The 26468-nt window shown below is 36.2% G+C and overlaps 1 protein-coding gene and 1 long non-coding RNA gene across 2 annotated transcripts in view; one reads left to right on the top strand and one right to left on the bottom strand.

Annotated features, from left to right (window-relative positions):
- Positions 1-6485, bottom strand: part of dyrk4 (dual-specificity tyrosine-(Y)-phosphorylation regulated kinase 4) — a 49522-nt gene extending 43037 nt beyond the window's left edge. Inside the window, exons 1-2 of the mRNA XM_055009076.1 lie at positions 6367-6485; positions 5802-5871 (exon numbers count right to left, since the gene is read on the bottom strand). Coding sequence (XP_054865051.1) covers positions 5802-5871; positions 6367-6398 — 102 coding nt within the window. The 5' untranslated portion in view covers positions 6399-6485. The remainder of the gene's footprint in view (positions 1-5801; positions 5872-6366) is intronic.
- On the top strand, positions 1289-14917 carry LOC129348567 (uncharacterized). The gene is made up of 5 exons (XR_008601160.1): positions 1289-5270; positions 6090-6165; positions 6591-7555; positions 11784-11932; positions 14415-14917. It is a non-coding gene; the product is annotated as an uncharacterized LOC129348567 (long non-coding RNA).
- Positions 14918-26468: the final 11551 nt, after the last annotated feature.

Genomic DNA, 26468 nt, shown 5'->3' with positions numbered 1-26468 from the left:
AGAACTGGTCACCTGAAGAGGTACCAATACTGGAGATGTTGGGTCCGGGCCCATGGACTAAAAGGCCTAATTTAAGGTGAAGCATGACAGTTGTTTTTACTCATGGCAGCTTTAGTTTGCAGCCATAAAACGTTGCATTGTGCACATATGGAGGAGGCCAAACCACACCAACAGCCTGGTCCTCTTATATAAGAATATTTTAGATAAGACCAGATTACACAACGATGCTCCTGAGCCTATGGAGATGTTGGAGATGGTGTGACGGGGGAGGACGCTGGTATTCCCTGCAGCTCTGCACCGAATGACTCACAGTTAAAGGAAAACAGACTCTTCACAATCCAGCCGGGCGCTCATTAACTCAACTCCCTGGGTGGCTGTTTACCCAGCATTCCTCTCACAGCCAGTTAATGTTTATCAGACTCTCAGTCCGGCAGTCTTCTGTGGAGCTCACACCACAACATCTCATCGCCATGGCAACCTGCAGCTGTGACATAAAGCAAATGGCCTCAGACCAAACGCTGCCCGGGCTTCTACAGCTACACTGTAAAAAGGAATGTTGTTTTTACGGTGAAATTCCCTCAGCTGTGGTCGAAGGAATGCTGTCATAAAATTACAGTAAAATATTTTCTACATTTACGGTAAAGAAATGTATTGATATTGTTGATTTTAGGGTTCAAAAACGTGCTTCATTCCATATTTTACTGCAAAAAAAGTTTTAACCTTTAAAAATTAGAAAATTTACATTAAAATACCGTATAAAATAAAGTTTTTGTAACCTATTATAAATATTACAGCGTTTTTCCATCATCAACACAACAGTTAGTGGATTTAAAATTTAATATGCATATTTTTTTGCAAAAATTGCAGTTAAAGCCGTCATAAAGCATATGTTTGTTATTAACCCTCCTGTTGTCTTCATTTACGGGCACCAAAACATATTGTTTCCTTCTCTGAAAAAAATCCAAAACTTGCCCAAACTTCTGAAAATTTGCAAAACCTTCAGGAAGAAAATTCCAGTAATTTCTTAAGTTTCCCTTAAAAGTTTTATTCTAAAAAAATCCCCCAAATTTGGCAAGAAATTCTTGTAAATATGTTTAAAAAAATGAGCAAAAATCTTCCAAAAAATCTTAAAAATATCTAAAGTGATTCCATATATATCAGTAAAACATCTAATATTTTCTTTAAGAACATTCACATAAAAATCAACCAAAATCCTGTGAAATTTGCTGGATTTTGGTTGCTTTTGTTGTGAATGTTCTTAAGAAACATTTTTAACATTTCTTTTTTTCCACCAAAAAATGTTCAAAAATTTCCAAAAAATGTTGAAAATGTGGACATCAGAAGTTTCACTGTGAAAATATATTTTTTTCCTCCACATTTTCAAACTTTAAAACGGGTCAATTTTGACCTGCAGGACGACACGAGGGTTAACACAAAAGTACATCAATTTGACCGGAAACAAACTGTATTTTTTTAATGTAATAAATGCAGAACTTTAACCTTAACATTAACCTGTTTATGGTGATTCAGTGTTGAATAAACTGCATCAAACTTTACTGTCATGGTTTGACAATAAAATGTACGAACATTTTCCACAGTCGTGTGGAGAGATGAGGGTGTTGCACTGCCTAGGACTATTTTAGTGCCATGGAACATGCAGGTTCACATGTTGACAAGCTGGGGGACATATGACAGCTCTGATAACAAGACACAGGCGCTTCTGTTGCCTCCATGCATGCATAAACACGTCCATGACATAACACAGTAAAGCAGCAACACGCATGCAGAGAAGGCTGGAATATAATTTATGCACAATCACCAGCAGAGTGTCAGAGTGAACCCTGTGTTCAGTGAGCTCCATCTCTAAATGACTCGCTTTAATTCAGCGGATCCGGTGTCAGCGAGGGACAAAGCGGTGACGAGAAACCCTATCAGGGGGAGGGTTCATCCGAATAAAAAGGCAACACGCTGCTTATTCCATAGTCTGCGGGGGTGATGGCCGGGCCAGGTGGATGGGTCGGCCCTGATAAATAATAAACTCTAAAGCAGGTCAAACAAAAAAACATCATGATTATGATCTAACACCGAGTAATGTCAGTATATTTATACTAGAATACAACCACATTTTGATCAACAGAAAAATAACCTCTAGCTATTTCACAAACATGTTCTTCTCTGTTTTATATCATTATAAACTGCATATCGTGATGGCTGAAGATGCCATTTGGAGCTAGAAAACAGTAATGTGACTGTTTTCAGATCAAACTATTAACCCTTGTGTCGTCCTGCAGGTCAAAATTGACACGGTTTAACGTTTCAGATGTGGAAAAAATATATATTTTCACAGTGAAACTTCTGATGTCCACGTTTTCAACATTTTTGGGAAATCTTTGAACATTTTTTGGTGGAGAAAAAGAAATGTTAAAAATGTTTCTTAAGAACATTCACGTAAAAATCAAACAAAATCCAACGAAATTCGCTGGATTTTGGTTGATTTTTACGTGAATGTTCTTAAAGAAAGTATTAGAAGTTTTACTGATACATATGGAATCACTTTAGATAATAAAAATAATCATTATTTGCAGCCCCGGTTTCAAGCCTGCTTCCTGTAACATGTGATTGATATATTAAAATCAGCTGACAAAGAGGCGTCCATCTGTATAAACCAGGGGTGTCCAACATGAGGCCCGTGGGCCAAAAGCGGTCCTCCAGAGGGTCCAATCCGGCCCTCAAAGTGTAAAAATTCCAGAGAAGACATTAATTGCAGATTGTAAATTAGTAAAACTATAAATTTAAAATCATTTCTAGACTATGACAAGTTGTTTTGATCATAAAATAAAATACTAGATTGTTCATTGTTCTTTTGTTGTTCGTCTCATGTTTGTGTAATATTTTGTCTGGTTCTTGTCGTTTTGTGTTTCCTTTTTGTCTCGCTTGTGTTTTTTTGTCTTATTTTTGTCATGTGTTTTGCTTTATTCAGTGTTTTGTGTGCCGTTTTTGTCTCTTTGTGTATTTTTGTCGCTTTGTAACTTTGTCAAATTTTTTGTCTCTTTTTTTGTTTTGTCTCATGTCATCTGTCAAATTTTTTATTGTTTTGTGTCTCATTTTTGTAATGTTTTGTTTATCTCGCTTGTGTTTTTTTGTCTTATTTTTGTCATTTCGTGTTTTGCTTTATTCATTGTTTTTTGTGCCCTTTTGTGTTTTTTGTCTCCTTTTTGTCATTTATTCTTTTTTTGTTGCTTTGTAACTTGTTTGTCTAATTTTTTGCGTCTTTTTTGATGTTTCGTGTCGTTTGTTAAATTTTTTAGCGTTTTGTGTGTCATTTTTGTAATATTTCGTCATGTTTTTTTGTCTTTTTAATCTGACTTTTGTCATTTTGATCATACAGTAAAAACTGGTCTGGCCCACTGGATATCAAACTGGGCTGAATGTATCTGAACCTGAACTAAAATGAGTTTAACACCTCTGGTATAAACATTAAAACTCCAGTACTGCAGTTTTATTATTTTCCTAAAATCTTGAAGATTAAGCTTCAGTGAGTGGGTAAATATTTATCTATATCTGTTGGAGGAGTCTGACAACAACATAAGATATAAAAAGAAAGCTTCAGTGACGAACGTGGACTTCAGCGATGAGTCAGATTGAGGAAAAGCAACAAACATGAAAGCTCCCTGCCTGCTCCGGTCTCAGGGTGTTTCACGTCTTAAAGGGAAATGCTTCATCTGCTGAGAGGATCCGCTTGCGTCAGTATTTTTTTTTCATCATGATGCAAACACTTTGTCCAAACTTGGAAGAAGAGAAGAAGCTTTTGAACTGCCAGGCTGAGTGAGGAGTCCACGCCTCACCGCTTGGAAGGATGATTTAGACTCACTGATGTTAAGAGATTTTCAGCGTCTTATCTTCAGTGTCTTTGGCTTAACAACCTGCGGGGAGAGCTATTGGTAATTAATGAGAATATCGGCTAGAGGGGTCTTTTTAAAGTCTGGGGATCAAAGCATTAAGAGGGGCTGTGTTGGGACGAGATGAGTTCAGTCAATCTACCCTGCAATAAGCAGCACAGTTAATGCATGATTGTGATTGGTCTGTTTTAAATGAAAATGCCCTGTATTATTAACCTTCTGCACACCTATGTGGAGCAGGTGAAGTCCCCATAATAATCCATGACATTTTCATTTAAATCCACCACATGGAGAAGCTTCATTGAGCTGTTCTGCTGCAAACAAGTGGAACAAACTGCCAGTGGAGATTAAACTTTCACCAAATGTAGAGTTTTAAATCCAGGTTAACCCTCCTGCCATCCTGCAGGTCAAACTGACCCATTTTAACGTTTGAAAATGTGGGGAAAAAAAATTTTCACAGTGAAACTTCTGATGTCCACATTTTCAACATTTTTGGGAAATCTTTGAACATTTTTTGGTGGAAAAAAAATGTTAAAAATGTTTCTTAAGAACATTCACTAAAAATGTGAATGTTCTTAAAGAAAACATTAAGTTTTACTGATATATATGTAATCATTTTAGATATTTTTAGGATTTTTTAAAATAAGATTTTTACTTATTTTTGGAAAATATTTACAAGCATTTTCTTACTAAATTTGCGGGATTTTTATTTTTTTAAATAAAACTTTTAAGGGAATTTTTTAAGGAATTATTGGAATTTTTTTCTGAAGGTTTTGCAAATTTTCAGAAATTTGGGGAATTTTTTTGCTGAATTTTGGGATTTTTTTTCAGAAAAGGAAACAATATTTTTTGGTGCCTGTAAATGAAGACTGCAGGAGGGTTAAAAACATTTCTTTTCTCGTGTGCCTATGCATGAAGTCTGCACGATCTCTTTTAACTTATCTAGACTGTTGCTTGCTTTTAATCATTTTAATTTAATTTAGTTACTGTACATGATTTGATTATGATTTTTTGCAGTGTCTTCTGTGCTTTTTAATGTTTTATCTGCACCTCACTGCAATGCTCTTCATCTTTTATATAAAGCACTTGTCTTGGACATGAAGGGTGGTATAATAAATTTGAGCCATTCTTTCATTTAAATGTCTATAATCAGCATCTGATGTCCCTCATTTCCCATATTCCTGTGTTGTCTTTACTGTTTTCCCTTCCTATTTGTCTGTTTTGCTGTATTCATAAATAGATCCTGAATGAACACTGAGCTCAGGTAGCTTCTGACTGAGACCAGTCTGTCCAGGATTTAGTCATTCCTGCTCCACTGCTTTGTCCACTAATGGCAAAGAGATCCAAACTGCATCAAAAGTTTAATCAACAGTAAGTGGAAAAGTGTCCCATAGGAAGGCGGTGAGGGGCTTTGAAACACACTAATCCTTGCATGCAGACGGGGAGGGGTGTGAATCAGTCCAGTGCTGCGTGAATGTGCCCTTGTAGGGCCGAGCAGAACGCTGTGGGATTTTCCAGGAGGAGGATTTTATAGGGTTAACCCAGGTGTAGTACAGTATGTGGCCTTATAGTGACCTGGGGCCGGACGCTTCTGCTCTTCCCTCTCAGATGGTTTAGCCACATCGGCCAAGAACATCACAAGGCAGAGCATGTTCCCTAATAAATCACTTCTGCTGAGTCCACACAATCACCTAAATAACGTTTATTTAACGGCCTGCAGATGGACACGGGGTGTTCGGTTGCTTGGAGGCGTATCGTCACCTCCCAAAAACACGGCAACCACTATAACTTCTGTAATATACTGAGCTGTCAGGCTGGAAATAAAACTTATCCAAGATGTGATAAACAACTACAAAAGTGACAAATCATACATTTATCAGAAATGAAATGCAGCCTCCATACCTTGATCAGCAGTGGAAAGGTGAACTTTCTCTCCTTTGCCTGCTTTTCCAGCTTATGTTTGGAACCAATTCTGGCCAAAGGAGAAAAAAAATCTGAGTTCAATTTAACTACACAGCATGTGGATGGAAACTATCAAAGATATGCATTGATTCAGGGTTCAAAAATAAATCTCCTGCACAAAGGAACTAATGCTGCCCTTACTGCCCTTGACTCAGTGAAATGGGACGAATATCAAACCTACATTCATGCTTAGATGACATGAATTTCTGAGCTCTTTTCTCTTTACAGCTGCAGGAACAGGAGGAGACTTCAGCACAAACTACACTGACACCTTCTGGACACGTTTGGTTCATATTCAATACATGTAGGTCATTTTAAAGAAATAAATGCTTTCTCAGTAAATATATGGGGTGATCCTGTAAGAGAAAGATGCTTTTTAAATGCAGAAAACTAATCGACAGACAGATTTTATAGACGTTATTAAAAAAATGGAGACATTGTGCGTAAAATTAAATAAAATATGCCATTTTCTGCATACAAACTTTTAAGAGGGTGAAACACTAACCTTTTATCTGATGACTTGTTCGGTGCACTCATGGTGAAATAATCAACAGGGTGGCAGTGGTGAAGCGGTCACGCGTGACATGCCCAAAAACTTCGTGTTTCGGGCATCCGAGCGGGTAAATTACGCACGGCGGAAACCCTCACCACCTCCGGTTAATCCAGAAACGCAAATGGTTCACTGACGGTCTGATTTGCCTTTTTTTTTTTTCTTTTCTTCTGACGCAGCTTCCAGGCAGGTGCTGAGGTGCGTGCGCGACAGAGAGCACGGGACAAAAGAAAGCGACGGACGGACACCCACTGGGCTATACGTTTTCCACAGTAAACCCCACAGAACCAGCAGCTCTGCGTAAAGACGGCAACCAACCTGTGGCTGTGCACATTCTACACCAGGATTTCAAACTGCACTTAAATATGCGTCATAATATGATCTCTAAAACAAAGTTAGACGCAATTTTTCTTTCAAAAAGTTCCACCAAATGCTACTATGTTTGTTTAGTTTTTTAACTCAAATGGTAAAATTCACCTAAATAAGTGGCTGAGCGATGTGATAAAGTGAAGGAAATTGTGGTGGTGTGCCTAAAAAGCTGCAGACAAGATAACAAAAAGCCCTCAGTTTGTAACTGATAGGCCACGGCATGAATATTTAATGTGGGATTTGTCTGTGTATTGTGAAATAATACTCTGCTTTATCCCCCAAAAGTCCAAACAGAGCTCCTGTAATGGCCCAGAGGACTCTACTGTACTGAAAACCAACACCTGCCTCCCGTACAGACACCTGCTCACTGGATAATCCGTCTAAATGGAAGGACTACAAAAGCTCTCACCATAGAAACCAAATTTAAAACATTAAAATGAGTTATTTATCTTGTATCATTATGCAGGTAGTAGCAGTTTGTTGGCAAAGTGATAGATAACAGGAAAAGTGGTCCATTAAGTTGCTAAACAGGCACAAATAGCCCCATCAAGAACATCCATCACCTCACTCTGTCCTGATGTGTTTTACTGCTCTGTATTGATGTATATTGATCAGGCACAGCTTTAAAACCACCCTCTTTATGTTGTTTAGGTCCCTGATGTGCTGCTAAAACTCTCTGACACGTGAGACCAGTGGTGGTGTCTGGCATCCAGACGCTGGCAGTAGATCCAGTAGGTGCCATAGGTTGGATTTAGGCGCCTACTGGCACATCTTGGTAATTTGGAGGCTGGATCAACCCCTTGGGCTCTTTGTCATGTTCCTCAACTGGTTTTTGCAGTGTGTCAGCCCATTGTCCTACTGGGAGAGGTGGTTTCTGCTATAAACATCGTGGATCAGAATCACTAACATGATTCTACAGAGGAGAGATGATTTGACCCATTAGCTCTTAGTGCATAACTGCCTCCCAGCTTTTAGGTGAAGCTGGGAGACGCTTATGTACATCTCATTGCTGATGATCTCACTGAAAGCTGGTTTTAGATGTTTAACATCAGCGGATCATCGATGTTTAAAACGACTGAATTCTTCCAGATGCTTTAGTTTTATTTTATTTTAACAAATAAAACCATCAGATTTTACCTGAACTACATCAGAAATAAAAATATTAAAAGTTAAATTAGTAAAATAATTTAAAAACAGAGAACTTCCTGTTGGATGCTAAAGTTTCATTTTCATCATCAGTAGTAAGTTATTCTGTCACTAATCAATCACTTATAAAAGTTTAACAGACGGCTTTTCAACTTTAAATTTATTTCTGCTCAGAAAAACAGATCAACACTGAGGTGCCCCTGAAGGGTCGGTTGGAATGACTCTAAAGTTGCCCAAAATCAGTGGCGGATCTTCCGTGCCCCCCCTTGTGATCTGATTGCACCCCCCCAATTTTCGTTGGAAATTTACATTACTGAAACTCCGATTTCCGACGCTCCTGAACGCAACTTCGTTGTGCGACTGCAACTGAATGCACCAATGACGTTAGTTTGAGCTTTGGATTGTATTTCGTTTGGATTTGAAGAAGCTTTGAAGACGTTTCCTGATTCCGGTGTTCCAGTTTAACTGGTGATCAGTTTAACTGGTGATCAGTTTAACTGGTGATCAGGTTAATTGGTGATCAATTTAACTGGTGATCAGGTTAACCAGTTTAACTGGTGATCAGGTTAACTGGTGATCAGGTTAACTGTGGATAATCACAATTTAAAACAGGCTGTAGGATAGCGTTACTTTTGAACCGACAGTTCAGCAAGAAAAGATGTTTTTACCTTGCCAACATGTTTCCACGGCATCTGCCGTCTTCATCAGAGCGTCATCTGAACCGACCGGCCACGCCCCCCCGGACACACGTCAGATGACGATCTGATGAAGACTGCAGATGCCGTGGAAACATGTCGGCAAGGTAAACACAACTTTTCTGACTGAACTGTTGGTTCAAAAGTAACGCTATCTTATAATAACAAACGACAAAATGAACATAATCCAACTATTAACACAGGCTGCCTGGTTAATAACGAGACACAAAACTAATAATTGTCTCACCACGAAAACCCACAACTTAGAAGCACGTCCACTGCTGTGTTGTGTGTTAGTTTGTGTGTTCAGTGGAACAGATCCAGAGCAGAACTTCAGGTTTAACTCGGGTTTGTTCTCAGAAACACTCAGATCCTCAGCAGCCTCCCATCAGAACAACACGCAGCAGAACATCAGCTGGATCTGATAAAATACATCAGAACAAACTGAGACCACATTATCAAAACTAGTCACTCAGAAAACAAAAACATGTTCAGTCCTCCGTCCTAACCGTCATTTCAGAGCACGTTAACCGCTGACAATATTTTTTATATAAAAAAAGGAAATAAAGGGATCTGATCAAGATTTCTCATGGAGACTGGTTAAGCTCTAGAAATGAGTGGCTGTTTGTTTAGGTTTAACTAGTGGAAATTCACACATTAACAATAGATGGCACTTTGAGGCAGGGTTAGTGTGACATGCATGAGTCCGTGTAAGACTCCAAAAATGGTGTTGGGGTCTTGCCCTTTAGGCATGGATGTATAAAAGACTAGATATGTTAGCGCTCATATCTCTGGTAGTTGCAGCTCCCAGTGAACAGGAGGATTTTATTAGAGGAAGTCAGACACAGAGAAACATTAGAGCTCACACCGAAACGGAGCTACAGGTAATAATCCGTGCCAGAGCAGACCTCATTAGCACTTCCGCTAGGTCGGCTAACCTTTCCGGTCACTCCAGGGACGCTGTTGTCGGTAATGTAGCCAGAATATGGATTCATTTTTTACAAAAATATTCAGAGCAAGTGGAGCAGCGAGCTAACGCCTATTACAGCGTGTTTACATTTTCAAAATCACATTTTTGAAATCACGTAATTTTTCCGTGAAACAAATCAGGGCTTTTATTTTGAAAGAGATAACTGGAAACGTTGTTTAGCCGTAATTCCGCTAACTTGACTGAACGTGGGCAGAAGTTCCCGTTATTTAAACATGAATATGATGTATAAATTCAGATGGACTTCATATATTTCACTATGCAGACATTTTTATTGATGTCCAGTACATTTTATAGACATAAGCATATTTGATAGAAATATTAGAAATGGATTTCTGTTTCCTCATAATAATTTAGTTAATGCAATTAAATGTTCATCAGTGATTCATCTTTAGTGTGAAACTTTTACTTTGCACCTATATGTTTTAAAAATGTAGGTCATTTTAAGGTAAGACATTAAAGGATGGTTTTCTTAGGTAAATGAATTTAAGGTTTAATTGACTGAAATCTTTCAATTTGAAATATCTTGATTTAATTAATACAGCTCAGTCGGTTACATTTTATATTATTAAGAATTCTTATTCAATTTCACACTAGATGATGTAGCAGTTCATTGAGTATTTCAGAGCCATTTTTTTCTTTTCAATTATCTGTATTTAAAGTGATATTATTAAAATATAATTGCAATGAAACAGCAGCAGCATAAGAAACGACCAAATATACAAAGGAAGTGCTGCTATTTTAATATAAAAAAAAGATCTATCAGAACATGGTGAAAGCGCAGCTAAGTTAAGTTAGCAAAACTACGGATAAGCAACGTTTCCTTTTACTTCCAGAAAAATAAAAGCCTCATATTTGCTATTTATTAAAAAAATCACTAAAAGCAACACTTCCACCAAGTTTGTTTTAGTTTGTTGGTATTTATCGGTAGAGCAGCAGCACATTTTCCACAGACAGTTTTACTGTCTGTTGTCTTGTTTTAATCAGTTTTCAGTTCAGTAATTCAGTCCTTCAGCTGATTGGACCAACAGACACTGAAGGACTCTGACAGCTAGTCGGTAATAAATGATAATTTACTGATCGGTGCCGGTTTTAATGAACTTTATGTTCAACTTCAGAGTCAGATATAATGTGAGCAGTGAACCCCAGGAGTTGGTGGAGTTTATTTGTGTGTTGACCAGAGAAGAGAGTTAGCATCCAGTGAATATTAGCTTTAATGTGAATTAGCGATGCTAACCGAGCTAGCTGAGCAGTCCTGATTAGCAGCTAAATGTAGCATCAAGCTAACGATGTTTGTGTTGTTTCCTGTCAGCAGCTGAAGTGTGTTGTGTTCCTGTAATGTGGTTCATTAAGATCATAAAACTGTGGCTGGTTGACATTAATGTTCAGGAAATTTAAATGTGATTAAAACAGTAACATTAATGTTCTAGTTGTCAGTAATCAGCTTTAATTTGACACTAAAACAAACTGATGGCTTTAAATGACATCAGTTCCATGAATTTGTTGAAAATTGTCTCATTTGTTGTTGTGATGTTGCTGCTGATTCATTAAAACCAGATGATCCGTGTTGAAGAAACGTTTAGTTCTAGTATCAGAAGTACAAGAAGGAAAATGGAAGTTTAGTTCTGCTACGTCAAAGATTTCAGGAATAAAATAGCTAAATGAGTCTTTATGCCTCAAACTTTATTTTACAATAATGAAATAATCACAGATAATAAAAATATAAATAGCAGAGAAAACCTGAGAGAATAATTTCCTGAAAAGTCTGTGAAGGAAAAGCAGCTTTTTATCCTGAAAGATCAGAATCAGCTCCAACATCTGCATCTGACAGCATCAAGTCAACCAGAAAGAAAAGAAAAAAGAAAATGACTTCTTTCTGATCACATCTGTTCCGCTGCTCACAGGCTGCTGCTTCTCACATTCTTCACATTTATTGTCCACTTTTAAAAGTTCAGCAGACAGGTGCTCTGCTTTGGAGTGTGACGATGTCGTCACTGATGTAGAGAGTGAAGTTTCCGTTTCACCCACAGCATGCTTTAGAGTCGGACTTGATGTTTGAAATACTGACCGACAGCTCAGATTTAGCTGTCTGTAGTTCTGTTTTGATGGATGTTAAACTTTCACTCCAAGCCACCAGGAGCTGGGTCTTTAAAATAACCGCCGTCTCGTTACAGAGTGAGAGTAGCAGTTCCTCCTGAAGGTCAGAGATTGCAGCATCTGAGGGCCTCTTCAAAAGAAGACGTAGTTGATGAAGGCGTTCTGGAGCAGGACCAGAAAGACCACGACCAAGCAGCCTTGAGATCTTAGGCAGCGTCTCACTCTGGTGGGTGTCAACAGTGTTCACGGTCAGGTCTGTGGTAATCCCGTCAAAAAACAAAACAGAAAAAAATCTAGATTATAAATCAACATGTAACCAAAGCACTCTGTGTATAACGCCATAGTATAGGATGTAGTTCAGAAAATGTCAAATTATAGTATACTTTTCAAGAATAACATAGTATGGCCTGTAGTTCATAGTATAGCATGTCAGCAAAAAAACTCCCATAGATTAATACGTGGTACAAAAAGCGCAAAATGATAGGATGTTGCCTAAAATTGTCATGTATGATATGTGGTTCAAAAAATGTCATAGTGCAGTATATTGTCAAAATAGTATGTTACTCAACAAAACATCAGAGTATAATATGTCGTCTAAAAAATGCTATAGAATAATATTTCATTGCACAAGTAAAAGTATAGTAACTTTTCAAACTGTTCAAATTCTTATAAAATGTTGCTAAAAAACGTCATAGTAATATGTCAATTAAAAAAGCCCACAGTATAGCATGTCGCACAAAAAATGTCATAGTATAGCATGTCGCTCAAAACACGTCATAGTATAGCATGTCGCTCTAAATACGTCATAGTTTAACATGTCGCTCTAAAAACGTCATAGTATAGCATGTCGCTCTAAAAACATCATAGTATAGCATGTCCAAAAAACGTCATAGTATAGCATGTCGCTCTAAAAACGTCATAGTGTAGCATGTCGCTCTAAAAACATCATAGTATAGCATGTCCAAAAAACGTCATAGTATAGCATGTCGCTCTAAAAACGTCATAGTATAGCATGTCGCTCTAAAAACATCATAGTATAGCATGTCCAAAAAACGTCATAGTATAGCATGTCACTCTAAAAACGTCATAGTGTAGCATGTCGCTCTAAAAACTTCATAGTATAGCATGTCGTCCAAAAAACGTCATAGTATAACATGTTGTCCAAAAAACGTCATAGTATAGCATGTCGCTCTAAAATCTTCATAGTATAGCATGTAGCTCTAAAAATGTCATAGTATAGCATGTCGCTCTAAAAATGTCATAGTATAGCATGTCGCTCTAAAAATGTCATAGTATAGCATGTCACTCTAAAAACGTCATAGTGTAGCATGTCGCTCTAAAAACGTCATAGTATAGCATGTCACTCTAAAAACGTCATAGTATAGCATGTCACTCTAAAAACTTCATAGTGTAGCATGTCGCTCTAAAAACGTCATAGTATAGCATGTCGTCCAAAAAAACGTCATAGTATAGCATGTCGCTCTAAAAACGTCATAGTATAGCATGTCGTCCAAAAAACGTCATAGTATAGCATGTCGCGCTAAAAACGTCATAGTATAGCATGTCACTCTAAAAATGTCATAGTATAGCATGTCACTCTAAAAACGTCATAGTGTAGCATGTCGCTCTAAAAACATCATAGTATAGCATGTCGCTTTAAAAACGTCATACTATAGCATGTCGCTCTAAAAATGTCATAGTGTAGCATGTCGCTCTAAAAACTTCATAGTATAGCATATCGTCCAAAAAACGTCATAGTATAGCATGTTGTCCAAAAAACGTCATAGTATAGCATGTCGTCCAAAAAACGTCATAGTATAGCATGTCTACAAACATCGTAGTGTAGCATGTCGTCCAAAAAACATCATAGAATAGCATGTCACTCTAAAAACGTCATAGTATAGCATGTCACTCTAAAAACGTCATCGTATAGCATGTCGCTCTAAAAATGTCATAGTATAGCATGTCGCTCTAAAAACGTCGTAGTATAGCATGTCACTCTAAAAACGTCGTAGTATAGCATGTCGCTTTAAAAACTTCATAGTATAGCATGTCGCTTTAAAAACGTCATAGTATAGCATGTCGCTTTAAAAACGTCATAGTATAGCATGTCACCCAAAAAACGTCATAGTATAGCATGTCGCTTTAAAAACATCATAATATAGCATGTCGCTCTAAAAACATCATAGTATAGCATGTTGCCCAAAAAACGTCATAGTATAGCATGTCGCTCTAAAAACATCATAGTATAGCATGTCACCCAAAAAACATCATAGTATGGCATGTAGCTCTAAAAACGTCATAGTTTAGCATGTCGCTTTAAAAACGTCATAGTTTCACCTTTAGTCCACAAAACGTTGTTATGTCTTGGCTGTCTGAAGTAGGTGAGGAGCAACACAAAAACAGTCCAAATGCTGGTTTTCAGAGGGTTAGACGAGTATTTATTTGAAAGAGTAAGTTTACAACAACACAACATGTGAGGGGGTTAAAAGCAAATGGGTGTTAGTAAAATAAAAATAAATAAACAGAACTAAAAGTGAACTTCATGTTGACATTGATGGGCATTCCAACCAGGAACAAAGTAAAAGATAATCAATACGAAAAAAACCTCTTCCTTTTCACCTCTTAAAACCCAAAAACACACCGCAGTAGCACCCTAAACTAAAACTACCAATGGGTTCCTGTTTTCCTTTGTGAACAATTCAAAGGTCCCTCTCTATCTCCCCACACATCCACCAACCACTGGAACACATCTCCAAAGTTCTGCTGGGCCAGCTCAGCTTCCCCTCAGAAGAAGTGGTGCCACCTGCCAGATGAAGGAGCCTTTTGAGAGGCAGCTGGCATCGTGATTGGACTGTACTTTGGTCTGTTCCAATCCAGCTTCAGCTCCAGAGACAGCAGGCGGGACGAGTCAACGGAGGCCGGGTGGACGAAGGCATGCAGCTGAGTACAATCCAGAAAACAACAGAGGAGGAGTGCAGCGGCCCAGAGCCAGAACAAACAGAGTAGCATCATATGTCTTTTAGAAAACATCATAGTATAGCCTTTGGTATGAAAAAACACCATCATATACATCGTATATTGTACAAATAACAAGTCAAAGGAAAGAGACATACATTGTAGAATTGTAGCAATTGTGGGCTGACTGATTTACTGATTAGCAGTATTTTATTTTTTACTGATTTACGGTAATAAATAAATTTAAAAATGACGCTACATTGGCTCTGAACCTTTATCTACCTGTGGTCGCTCTGTCTTCTGTAGGATTTGATTGGTTATACGTCACAAGTGAAACTCCTTTCCCTTAACATCTGCAAACAAAAACGTATCAACAAAGTTTTCTGTTAGAGTTTGTGTTCTTCTTCTAAGTTTAACTCCAAGATTTTAAATAATTTCATTTACTGCAAATGAATATCTACTCCAAATGTCTCACTAATAATCATTATCAGCCTTAAAAACCCACAAAACACCCCTCTATACTCGACCACACTTAGTACAGTCTGGTTCCTCCTTCTATAAATCTGCTTGGAATCTTCCACTTCCTGTTTGTCAAAGTGGCCTTCTACCTGGACAGGTTTTGTTGGCGCTCATTCAACAAACATTTTGGGTAACTGCACTTTAATATGGATGGATGAGACTGAATTAGAGTCTGTTTTAATGAGACTGAGTTAAGATGTGTAGCTCTGTCATTAAATAGGAAATTATTTCTCAGAATTCACAGAGAAAAGTCTGAAATGTTTGCTAGATTAGCGTCCCACATGTTCTTTGGCTCAGCTAAAGCTAACTCTCTCCAACTTCTGGATCTCTTGAGTTGCTTGTTGTTAAAATATCTTGCTAGAGGTGCTGAAGCTCAGAAAGTCTGAGATGTTTGTTCAAAATAAGCTCATTCTCAAGTCTGATCTGAACTGTCCTCTTTTGTTTGAACTTTCCCTAACCTTAGGAGTTAATGACAGAGCAGCACATCCAGACTCAGTCTCATTTATGTAGAGATTAAACTTCAGTGTCATTCATTGATGTTAAAGTGCAGTTTTTCAAATGTTTGTTGCACACGCTCCCGACCAAACCAGTCCAGGTGGAAGACGATGTGAAGAGAAAGCTCCAGAGGATGAATATCACACATTTACGTTGGAAATAAATATCCTTTAATTAGACATTGTCATGCAAATGTTGGATTTCCCTTTAATGATGTTCAAATCTTTGAGTGTTTTGTTGATGTTGGTTTCTAAATGTTTTCTGACACTCGGCCCAAAGATTAAAACCTTCTACGGCTCACAAGCTGCAACAATCCACACATTATCAACTATCTTTCTGACTAAACTAAGATAAAAAGTGAAAAACTGCCTGATTCCTGCATCATGAATGTAAACTTTTTGGTTTTTATGTCAGTAAACTGAATATATTTGGGTTTGACATTTTATAAACCAAAACAAGAAATGAATTACTGGAGAAAACGACAGATTAATGGACAAAGAAAATGTGTTTTCCAACATATATGGCTGAATTACTCCATTAAAAGATACATACAATTCAAATTCAATTTTATTGATATAATGCCAATTACAGGTCAAATTGTCTCAAGATGCTTTATTTTGATATTTTTTTGTCATATTTAAAATATGACAAAGTAAGAAATTTAAAGCTCTTGACAAATCCAATTTATTATTTGGTTTTTAAGAGACTAATGGACAATTAAAATAAGTTTCTCCACTAAAACTAATAAACATGAGGTCAAATAGAAGGAAGAGTTTTAAATACTGCAGTCCCACGACAACAAGAATAAAGTTTGTCAACAAAAACTAAATCTGCTGGTGGATTCCATTAAAGTCCTAATAATTGATAATAAAGTGTGATGCTAAAAATGTCTAATGATATGAAGTTGAACATGTGGATGGAGGTTGATAAAAGTTGACCTCCCTTCATTTCTCTGGAGCGACTCCATGGATTTTATGGATGGTGGTTAAAGACCTACTCTTCTAGTGGTCTTCCTTCTAGTCGCTGTAAAAAGTCAGTCCATCCTGGCCGACTTCAACACCTCTTCATGACAACTTGTTCTGCCTCCGACCTGGTGGAAACTCCAGAAACTCGGGAAAACCCGTCGAGACTCGAAGAACTCGTGGAGACTCGAAGAACTCGTCGGGCGGGGGAAGGTGTGGTGGGTGGTGGGGGGAGGTGGGGGAGTAGAGGGGGGAGGCCGCCACCCACCTCCCCGCCTACTCTCCGCCCTGACTCCACCCAGACTCCGCCTTGGCCCTGCCCATGTGGTCACTTCACAAACTACGATGCCAAAGGGACGACGAATTTATTTCTTTGTATCTGATCTGTAGCTCAGTGAGTTAAGGATTTGCCTATGGAGCTGCAGGTCGCTGGTTCAAGACCAGACCCTTCTTAAGTTTTATCAAAATTCTGACAAAGACAAAGAAAGAAAACTGCCGGTGGTCGGTCTTGAACCTGCGACCTTCCACTTGGTAGTCCTCTACTTATCCCCCTGAGCTATTCGCTCAGATACTAATTCTACTTTTTTTTGCGCATTTATCATCTATTTTTTTTCATTTTCGAGTTTTTTTTTAACTCGAGTCTTGACTCGACCGTTTTTCTCAGGAGGTTGGGCTTCAGCCTTTGTGCTGGAGGGTGGAACCCTCAGTTCCAAGACTTTCCAAAGCCTCCACACCTCCCGAGTCCTCAGGACCTGAGCTTTCACACAGTCTGAGGGCTGAAATTTTCTAAGTCCCACAGTAGTTCTCTGTTAGTTTGAACCTTCAGACAGCCTAAGGGCTGAAATTTTCCAAGTCCCACAGTAGATCTCTGTTAGATTTAACTTTCAGACGGTCCAAGGACTGATATCTTCTAAGTTCCTGAGTAGTTCTCTGTTAGTTTGAACCTTCAGACAGTCTGAGGACTGAAATCCTTAAAGTTCTTGAGCAGTTCTCTGTTAGTTTGAACCTTCAGACAGTCTGAGGACTGAAATCCTAAAAGTTTCTCAGTACTTCTCTGTTAGTTTGAACCTTTAGACAGTCTGAGGACTGAAATTTTAAAAGTTTCTCAGTAGTTCTCTGTTAGTTTGAACTTTCTGGTTAACAGAAGCCTTAAAACTTGTGACCATGAGTCTTGATTTCACATTTAGACTATCGATCTGAGTTATTCTCAGACTTTCACCTGTGGGTTTTTTAGAAATCCTGAACAAACTTTGATTCTCTTCACTGAACAGTAAACTTTGTGGAGATCAGAAGGTAACATTAGTTTGATCGATGCCTTCAACTACTAGTAGACTTTATCTGGAAAGCAGTTTTCTGAAACGAGTTCTTAGTAAATCTGTCCACAATCAAACCAAGAACATAGAAAGAGGAAATGTTTGAAGAAACAACTTGATGTTTTAATTTCAGACTAGAAAACACTTTAATACTTTTATCTGTTTTTGCTCTTTTTCATCGTTTTATTTTCTCTTCTGTTTAATTTGATCTTCTAAAGTTTAACTGGTGTCTTTTCAAATGTTTTGTCTTTAGTTTGATTCTTCTTAAATGTTTAGTTTTTCTCTTTTCTCTTTTCTCACCTTTTATTCTTTTCTAATGTCTGATTTGATTTCGAAATATTTTGTCTTTTTAATGTTTAATTGTTGTTCTTTCAGATGTTTTAACGGCTTGTTTGAAAAATTTCCTTTTCTTTCCCCTTTTTTAATTTTTGGATTAAATCTTTAAGGTTTTTCTTTTTAAATGTTTTACCACCTTTTAATGTTTAATTTTCTTTTTAAATCCTTCATTGTATTTTCTGTTTAATTCCTACTGAAAGTTTTATTGTCTTTAAGATTTAATTTTCTACTTAAACATTTAATTTTCTAATTAAATGTTTTGTCTTTTTAAAGGTTTAATAATCTAATTAAATCTTTTGTATTTTTAAATGTTTAATATTCTTTTTGTTTAATTGTATTTTTTAAATGTTTAATTATCTAAAATATTTCACCTTTAATGTTTTATATTTTTGTTTAAAAATTTTGTTTAATTTCATAATTACATGTTTTGTATCATCTGTTGAATTATCTAATTAAATATTTTGTTTGTTTAATATAATTTAACTGTATTTAATGTTTAATTTTCTTTTTAAGTTTTATTGTATTAAATCTTTTTTCCTTTGATTCAATTGCTTTTTTTTAGTATAGTTAATATCTTTAATCTTTTTTTCTCTCCAGATTTTAACCCCAACCTTAAAAATGAAACAAACCCTTAAATCACAATGAAAATACTTCTGTTGTCACAATCATGAGTTAGTCAATTATTCAGTTTATCAATTCAACTTTATTTGTTTAGCACCATTCACACAGATCACAAAACTAAACAAGCAAAGAGAAAAAATTATGCTAAAACTATGATTAAAACTCAAAAACATATTTTAAAATAAATATTTAACATGGTAATAAAATTTGTTGTGTCCAGGGGATGGAGAGAGTTTATTGAAGTCTTCTTGGGCTCACATGGGAAATCATTTAAAATATAAACTTGATATTCAGTCTAAGGAAACTGGAAACTGCAGAGCGACAGAAGAACCAACAATATCTCCTGTTTTCTCCTTTAATGAGTCAACTCTTCTTGTGCTTTCAGACCAAAGAACTACAGACTCTTCACAACCTGCTCAAACTCTTGGTACAGGACCTCACCACACGGGTCAAGAAGGTTTCCTTCTCATTTCTACTCTGAAGCTCACCTTCTCCTGCTCAAATTGCTAACAAATGTTTCTGCTGCTCTAAAGTCTGGTCTCCAGAACTTCCTAAAAACTCTCAAAGTCTCTTCTGCTGCAGGTTGCTTTGTAGAACTGTTCCAGAAAACCTCACTAAACCACATGAAGGGGCCTCAAGCTAGTCGTCCAAATGAAACCGTACAAAAACCAAACTAGCACAAACCAAACGCTAAAGTCTCCTGCAGCCTACCAGAGAACCTCTGAGAACAGAGAATCAGGACAGGAACTCTTACCTTCTGGACAACCAACGCTGGTTCTCAAACAAGAATACAGAATGTGTCTGAGCAGAAACCTCTGAAGACTCACTACAGCCAAGACAAAGACACAACTCAGCTGTACCAAATCCACTAATCACTGCACACATGAGCACCATGTGCAAACTGTGGCTAAAGAACCTCATTTACCAAGACAACTATCCATTACAAAGCCCTAAAACACACCAAGAAACACATTAAAGACTATTTTACTGCTGGAAGCTGTAAGCCAATGCCAAAAGAACAAACTGAAGCAATGGAGCCAAACCCGGTTCTGTGGTGAAGAGAAACAGAGGAAATGTTTGGCTGCAGCTAAATAAACCAGGAAGACACTGAGCTGCTCAGGTGTTCCTGATAACACCAAGCAGCCACCTGGACAGCCAATAGGAACACAGCTTCCTGGAAGTCCAGAGGGCTGGCTTAGTCAAGGAAATTTAGTTTAAAGTTGAAGCAGAAAGTTAACAAAGAAAGTTGAAAACCACCTTCTGATACCTGAAATCTCTGAGTTTTCACACAAAGAACGCCTGAACATGTCAAACTGGTTCCATAGTAGAACCATCATTGTAAAAACGTCATATTATGGTGTGTTGCTCAAAAAACATTGGGACCCGGCTGTCTAAGGTTGCCGAGGAGCAACACAAAAACAGGACAAACGCTGGTTTCCAGGGGGTTAGGAGGATATTTATTTGAAAGAGGAAGTTTACAACAACACAACATGTGAACAGAAAAATCACAAAGTCTGTCTTTAGTTCAGCTGAAAATATTAGTTATTGTCTTTTTTATTGACCAAACTTTTCAGGAAGTAGATGAAGAATAATTAAAGCTCTCATGTAGAAGTCCAACTTATTTTGGATCCTTGTGGAGAGTTTAATCTTAGAGTTTGTAAAGATGTTGAGTTTTTAGAGTCACATGGATTGTTTTGACATTTAATAACGGAGTCCTGAAATAAAATTACAGTTGTGGATTTCTGTCATTTAGTCTGGACTAAACAAATAACAGCAGCATAAATGTCAAACGTCATTATGAGGAGTCTGGATTGAGGTTTCTCACTTGATAATGATCAAAACATGAAATTTAGGTTGGTTTAAAGGAATATTCCACCTTAAATCTTTGAATGTTGACCGAAAAGGTTGGTTTCAGGGAGTGTTCCACCTACAAGGTCCTCAAACATCCACCTTAAAGGAACATTCCACCAAAAATCCTTGGACATGCACCTAAAATGTTGGTTTAACCGAGTATTCCATCCAAAATCCTCAAAGAGACCTGAGGGGCTGGTTAAAAGGAATATTCCACCTAAAACCTCAAATATAGACCCGAAAGGGTGGTTTAGAAAAAATCCTTCAATGTAGACCAAAAAAGTTAGTATGGAGGAATAGTCCACCTGAAATGTAGACCTGAGAAGTTGGTTTGGAAGAATATACAATCCTAAACATCCTTAAATGTAGACTAAAAGACGGTTTGGAAGAAAATTCCACCTAAAATCCTCCAATGTAGACCTAAAAGGTGAGTTTAATGGTATATTCCACCTAAAATTCACTACTGTAGACCTTGGAGGTTGGTCTGATGGTATATTCCACCCGACATCCTTGAACATAAACGTAAAAAGTTAATTCAAAGGAATATTCCATCTAAAATCCTTCAAAGACCAAAAAATCTTGGTGTAAAGGAGTATTCCACCTTAAATGTAGACCTAAAGGATGGTTTGGAGTAATATTCTACTCTAAAATCTTAACCCTATTTAGGTTAGTTTAGTATGTCGTCCAAAATGTGAAAAAAACGTCATAGTTTAGTATGTCATCCAAAATGTGACAAAAACGTCATAGTTTAGTATGTCGTCCAAAATGTGACAAAAATATCATAGTTTAGCGTGCCATATGATGGACTAATGTAAAGTAGGCTGTGAAAAACACTCCAGAAAGGTTTTCTTTAAAAAAAAAAAAACATCATGAATTTTGGCGCAAAAAAACGCCATAGTATATTATGTCGAAAAATGTCATTTTTCAACATGTTGTAAAAAAGTGCCATATGATGAAATAATGTAAAGGAGGCTGTGAAAAACACTCCAGAAAGGTTTTCTTTGAAAAAAAATCATCATGAATTTTGGTGCAAAAAAAGCCATAGTATACTATGTCGAAAAAAAAATGCAATGTTTCAACATGTAAAAACGTGCAATATGATAAAATAATGTAAAGGAGGCAGTGAAAAACATTCCAGAAAGGTTTTCTTTGAAAAAAAAAATCATCATGAATTTTGGCACAAAGAAACGCCAGAGTATACTATGTCAAAAAAAAATGCAATTTTTCAACATGTAAAATCATGCCATATGTTGAAATAATGTAAAGGAGGCAGTTAAAAACACTCCAGAAAGGTTTTCTTTGAAAAAAAAATCATCATGAATTTTGGCGCAAAAAAATGCCATAGTATACTATGTCGAAAAAAAAATGCGATTTTTCAAGATGTTGTAAAAACGTGCCATATGATGAAATAATGTAAAGGAGGCTGTGAAAAAGACTCCAGAAAGGTTTTCTTTGAAAAAAAAATCATCATGAATTTTGGCGCAAAAAAAACACTACAGTATACTATGTCGAAAAATGCAATTTTTTAACATGTAAAATTGTGCCATACGTTGAAATAATGTAAAGCAGGGCGTTAAAAACACTCCAGAAAGGTTTTCTTTGAAAAACATCATGAATTTTGGCGCAAAAAAACACCATAGTATACTACGTCGAACAAAAAATGTCATTTTTCAACATGTTGTAAAAACGTGCCATATGATGAAATAATGTAAAGGAGGCAGTTAAAAACATTCCAGAAAGGTTTTCTTTGGAAAAAAAATCATCATGAATTTTGGCACAAAAAAACACCATAGTATACTATGTCAAAAAAAAAAGCAATGTTTCAACATGTTGTAAAAACGTGCAATATGATAAAATAATGTAAAGGAGGCAGTGAAAAACATTCCAGAAAGGTTTTCTTTGAAAAAAAAAATCATCATGAATTTTGGCGCAAAAAAACGCCATAGTATATTATGTCGAAAAATGTCATTTTTCAACATGTTGTGAAGACATGCCATATGATGAAATAATGTAAAGCAGGCTGTGAAAAACACTACAGAAAGGTTTTCTTTGAAAAAATAATCATCATGAATTTTGGAGCAAAAAAACGCCATAGTATACTATGTCGAAAAAAAATGCAATGTTTCAACATGTAAAAACGTGCAATATGATAAAATAATGTAAAGGAGGCCGTTAAAAACACTCCAGAAAGGTTTTCTTTGAAAAAAAAAAATCATCATGAATTTTGGCGCCAAAAAAACGCCATAGTATACTATGTCGAAAAATGTCATTTTTCAACATGTGAAAACATGCCATATGATGAAATAATGTAAAGGAGGCCGTTAAAAACACTCCAGAAAGGTTTTCTTTGAAAAAAAAAATCATCATGAATTTTGGCATAAAAAAACGCCATAGTATACTATGTCGAAAAATGCGATTTTTTAACATGTTGTAAAAACGTGCCATATGATGAAATAATGTAAAGGAGGCCGTTAAAAACACTATGGTAAGACTTTCTTTGAAAAAAAAATCATCATGAATTTTGGCGCAAAAAAAGGCCATAGTATACTATGTCGAAAAATGTCATTTTTCAACATGTTGTAAAAACGTGCCATATGATGAAATAATGTAAAGGAGGCAGTTAAAAACATTCCAGAAAGGTTTTCTTTGAAAAAAAATCATCATGAATTTTGGCACAAAAAAACGCCATAGTATACTATGTCGAAAAAAAATGCGATTTTTCAAGATGTTGTTAAAACGTGCCATATGATGAAATAATGTAAAGGAGGCCGTTAAAAACACGATGGTAAGGTTTTCTTTAAAAAAAAAAAAATCATCATGAATTTTGGCGCAAAAAAACGCCATAGTATATTATGTCGAAAAATGTCATTTTTCAACATGTTGTAAAAACGTGCCATATGATAAAATAATGTAAAGCAGGCTGTGAAAAACACTCCAGAAAGGTTTTCTTTGAAAAAAAATCATCATGAATTTTGGTGCAAAAAAACGCCATAGTATACTATGTCGAAAAAAAAATGCGATTTTTCAACATGTTGTTAAAACGTGCCATATGATGAAATAATGTAAAGGAGGCAGTTAAAAACATTCCAGAAAGGTTTTCTTTGAAAAAAAAATCATCATGAATTTTGGCGCAAAAAAACGCCATAGTATATTATGTCGAAAAATGTCATTTTTCAACATGTTGTCAAAAAATGCCATATGATAAAATAATGTAAAGCAGGCTGTGAAAAACACTCCAGAAAGGTTTTCTTTGAAAAAAAATCATCATGAATTTTGGTGCAAAAAAACGCCATAGTATACTATGTCGAAAAAAAAATGCGATTTTTCAACATGTTGTAAAAACGTGCCATATGATGAAATAATGTAAAGGAGGCCGTTAAAAACATTCCAGAAAGGTTTTCTTTGAAAAAAAATCATCATGAATTTTGGCACAAAAAAACGCCATAGTATACTATGTCGAAAAAAAAATGCAATTTTTTAACATGTAAAGTCGTGCCATACATTGAAATAATGTAAAGCAGGGCGTTAAAAACACTCCAGAAAGGTTTTCTTTGAAAAACATCATGAATTTTGGCGCAAAAAAACACCATAGTATACTATGTCGAACAAAAAATGCGATTTTTCAACATGTTGTAAAATCGTGCCATATGTTGAAATAATGTAAAGGAGGCCGTTAAAAACACTATGGTAAGGTTTTCTTTGAAAAAAAAATCATCATGAATTTTGGCACAAAAAATGCCAGAGTATACTATGTTAAAAAAAAATGCAATTTTTCAACATGTAAAAACGTGCCATATGATGAAATAATGTAAAGGAGGCAGTGAAAAACACTCCAGAAAGGTTTTCTTTGAAAAAAAAAATCATCATGAATTTTGGCATAAAAAAACACCATAGTATACTATGTCGAAAAAAAAATGTGATTTTTCAAGATGTTGTAAAAACGTGCCATAAGATGAAATAATGTAAAGGAGGCCGTTAAAAACACTCCAGAAAGGTTTTCTTTGAAAAGAAAATCATCATGAATTTTGGCGTAAAAAAACACCATAGTATACTATGTCGAAAAATGTCATTTTTCTATGGTCTCCTCTGATCAGACAGTGGGATGCTGGGGTGTTACTCGACTGACCGTCTGTGCTTTGTGAAGGGGAGGATCTCACAGCGCCATCTGCTGCTCGCTGAGGACAGTAACTGCAGAACGATCCGAGCTTTCATGTCAGTCTCCAAAACACCAGAAAAAGTCTCTAGATTTGTCGGTAGTCGCTTTTGACAAAAAACAAAAAAAAAAAAAACAACTCGCCAGGAGGATTTGGAAAGTCGCCAGATTTATCGAGAAAGTCGCCAAGTTGGCAATATTGAACGTTCCCATTAAAAGCAATCCATGTACATTGAAAATAAATCAGAATTTGCTCATTTCTCAACCGATTTTCATGTGGTTTACTGTATTGTCAATGTCAAAACACGTGCTATTAATACAGAACATTTGATTTAAAAAAAAACGGAAGAATTCTTTCTACATTCATCCATTACATATATAAATTTAAATTTTACATTGCATATAATTAGATATATCTCTATATGAACAAAAAAGAGAAAGATAAAAATATACATATATAGAAATGTTTTTAGATCAAATAATAAATTATATTTATCTCTCTCTACAGCTATAGGCTGTTATATACATATAATATGGAGATAGAATAGAACAGAATAGAGTTTATTGCCATTTACAAGAAACAGGTACACTGAACTGAATCATTAAGCATGACAAAAATAATTTAAAATACTTAGACACACACAATTGACATATGAGCATATAAATGCTAATAGCATGAAAGCAGGGATACAAGCAGATAAGTATTATTTATTTAGATACAAACACAAGTAGGGTGAATAATAAGTGTGCATTGGGTCACAGTAGGTCGTCTATAAAGAAACAGTAAAAGTGTAAATTGTCATGAAAATAATGAAACTCAATAAAACTGAGTTCCTGCATCCTTGTCAATGATGCACTTCCTCTTCCAAGATGAGCTAGGAAGTTAAACTGATGGAATGACACCAGGTCTAAGCCGACAAACCTGCCCAGCCCTGTCAAACTCACAGGTTTAAAATGATCACTGCAGAGCAGCCACTCATCATGTGCAGCAAACCCCTCTCTCCTCAGAGCTGCTTCCACTTCCTCCTCAACACATAGTCTCTGGGAAACCTACATGGAGTAAAAAAAAAGTAGACAGAGAAGTAAATAAGTCTGTACACAACATATTTAAAAAGAAATCATTCTCAGAAATTAAGTACAAAGAACCAAATTCGCCAATATACTGGAGACCAGAGCTATTTAATTTGATAAGTATAACCTTGTTCAGTAACATTTCAATTATTTGAGAGCGATCACCATCACTCATTTCTAGGCAATGATACAGTAGTAAATCATTTTCATTTTGCTGCAGAAACTCCCTGAGGTTTTCTGGGCTCTATCATAAAAACTAATCATGAATTATGAACAGTAAAGTCTGATTATTGCTGTATTGCATAAATCTGCTGCTACAGAATGATAAAGAGGCTATGAAGAGAAATACTGTTTTCCTGCTGTGGAAGAACTACATTATTTAGATTTCTCATGTCATTTTTAATAATAAATCTGCTCTGCATCATAAATTATCGGCCTGGTTTTACATTTTAAAATGTATTGGAACAGAAAAAAACCCCACAA

The sequence above is a fragment of the Amphiprion ocellaris genome, chromosome 3 (genome assembly GCF_022539595.1).
Source record: "Amphiprion ocellaris isolate individual 3 ecotype Okinawa chromosome 3, ASM2253959v1, whole genome shotgun sequence".
In the NCBI taxonomy this organism is placed as follows: Eukaryota; Metazoa; Chordata; class Actinopteri; family Pomacentridae; genus Amphiprion; species Amphiprion ocellaris.
The sequence above is the reverse complement of the archived record's forward strand: the minus strand, read 5'-3'. Positions and strand labels throughout refer to the sequence as shown.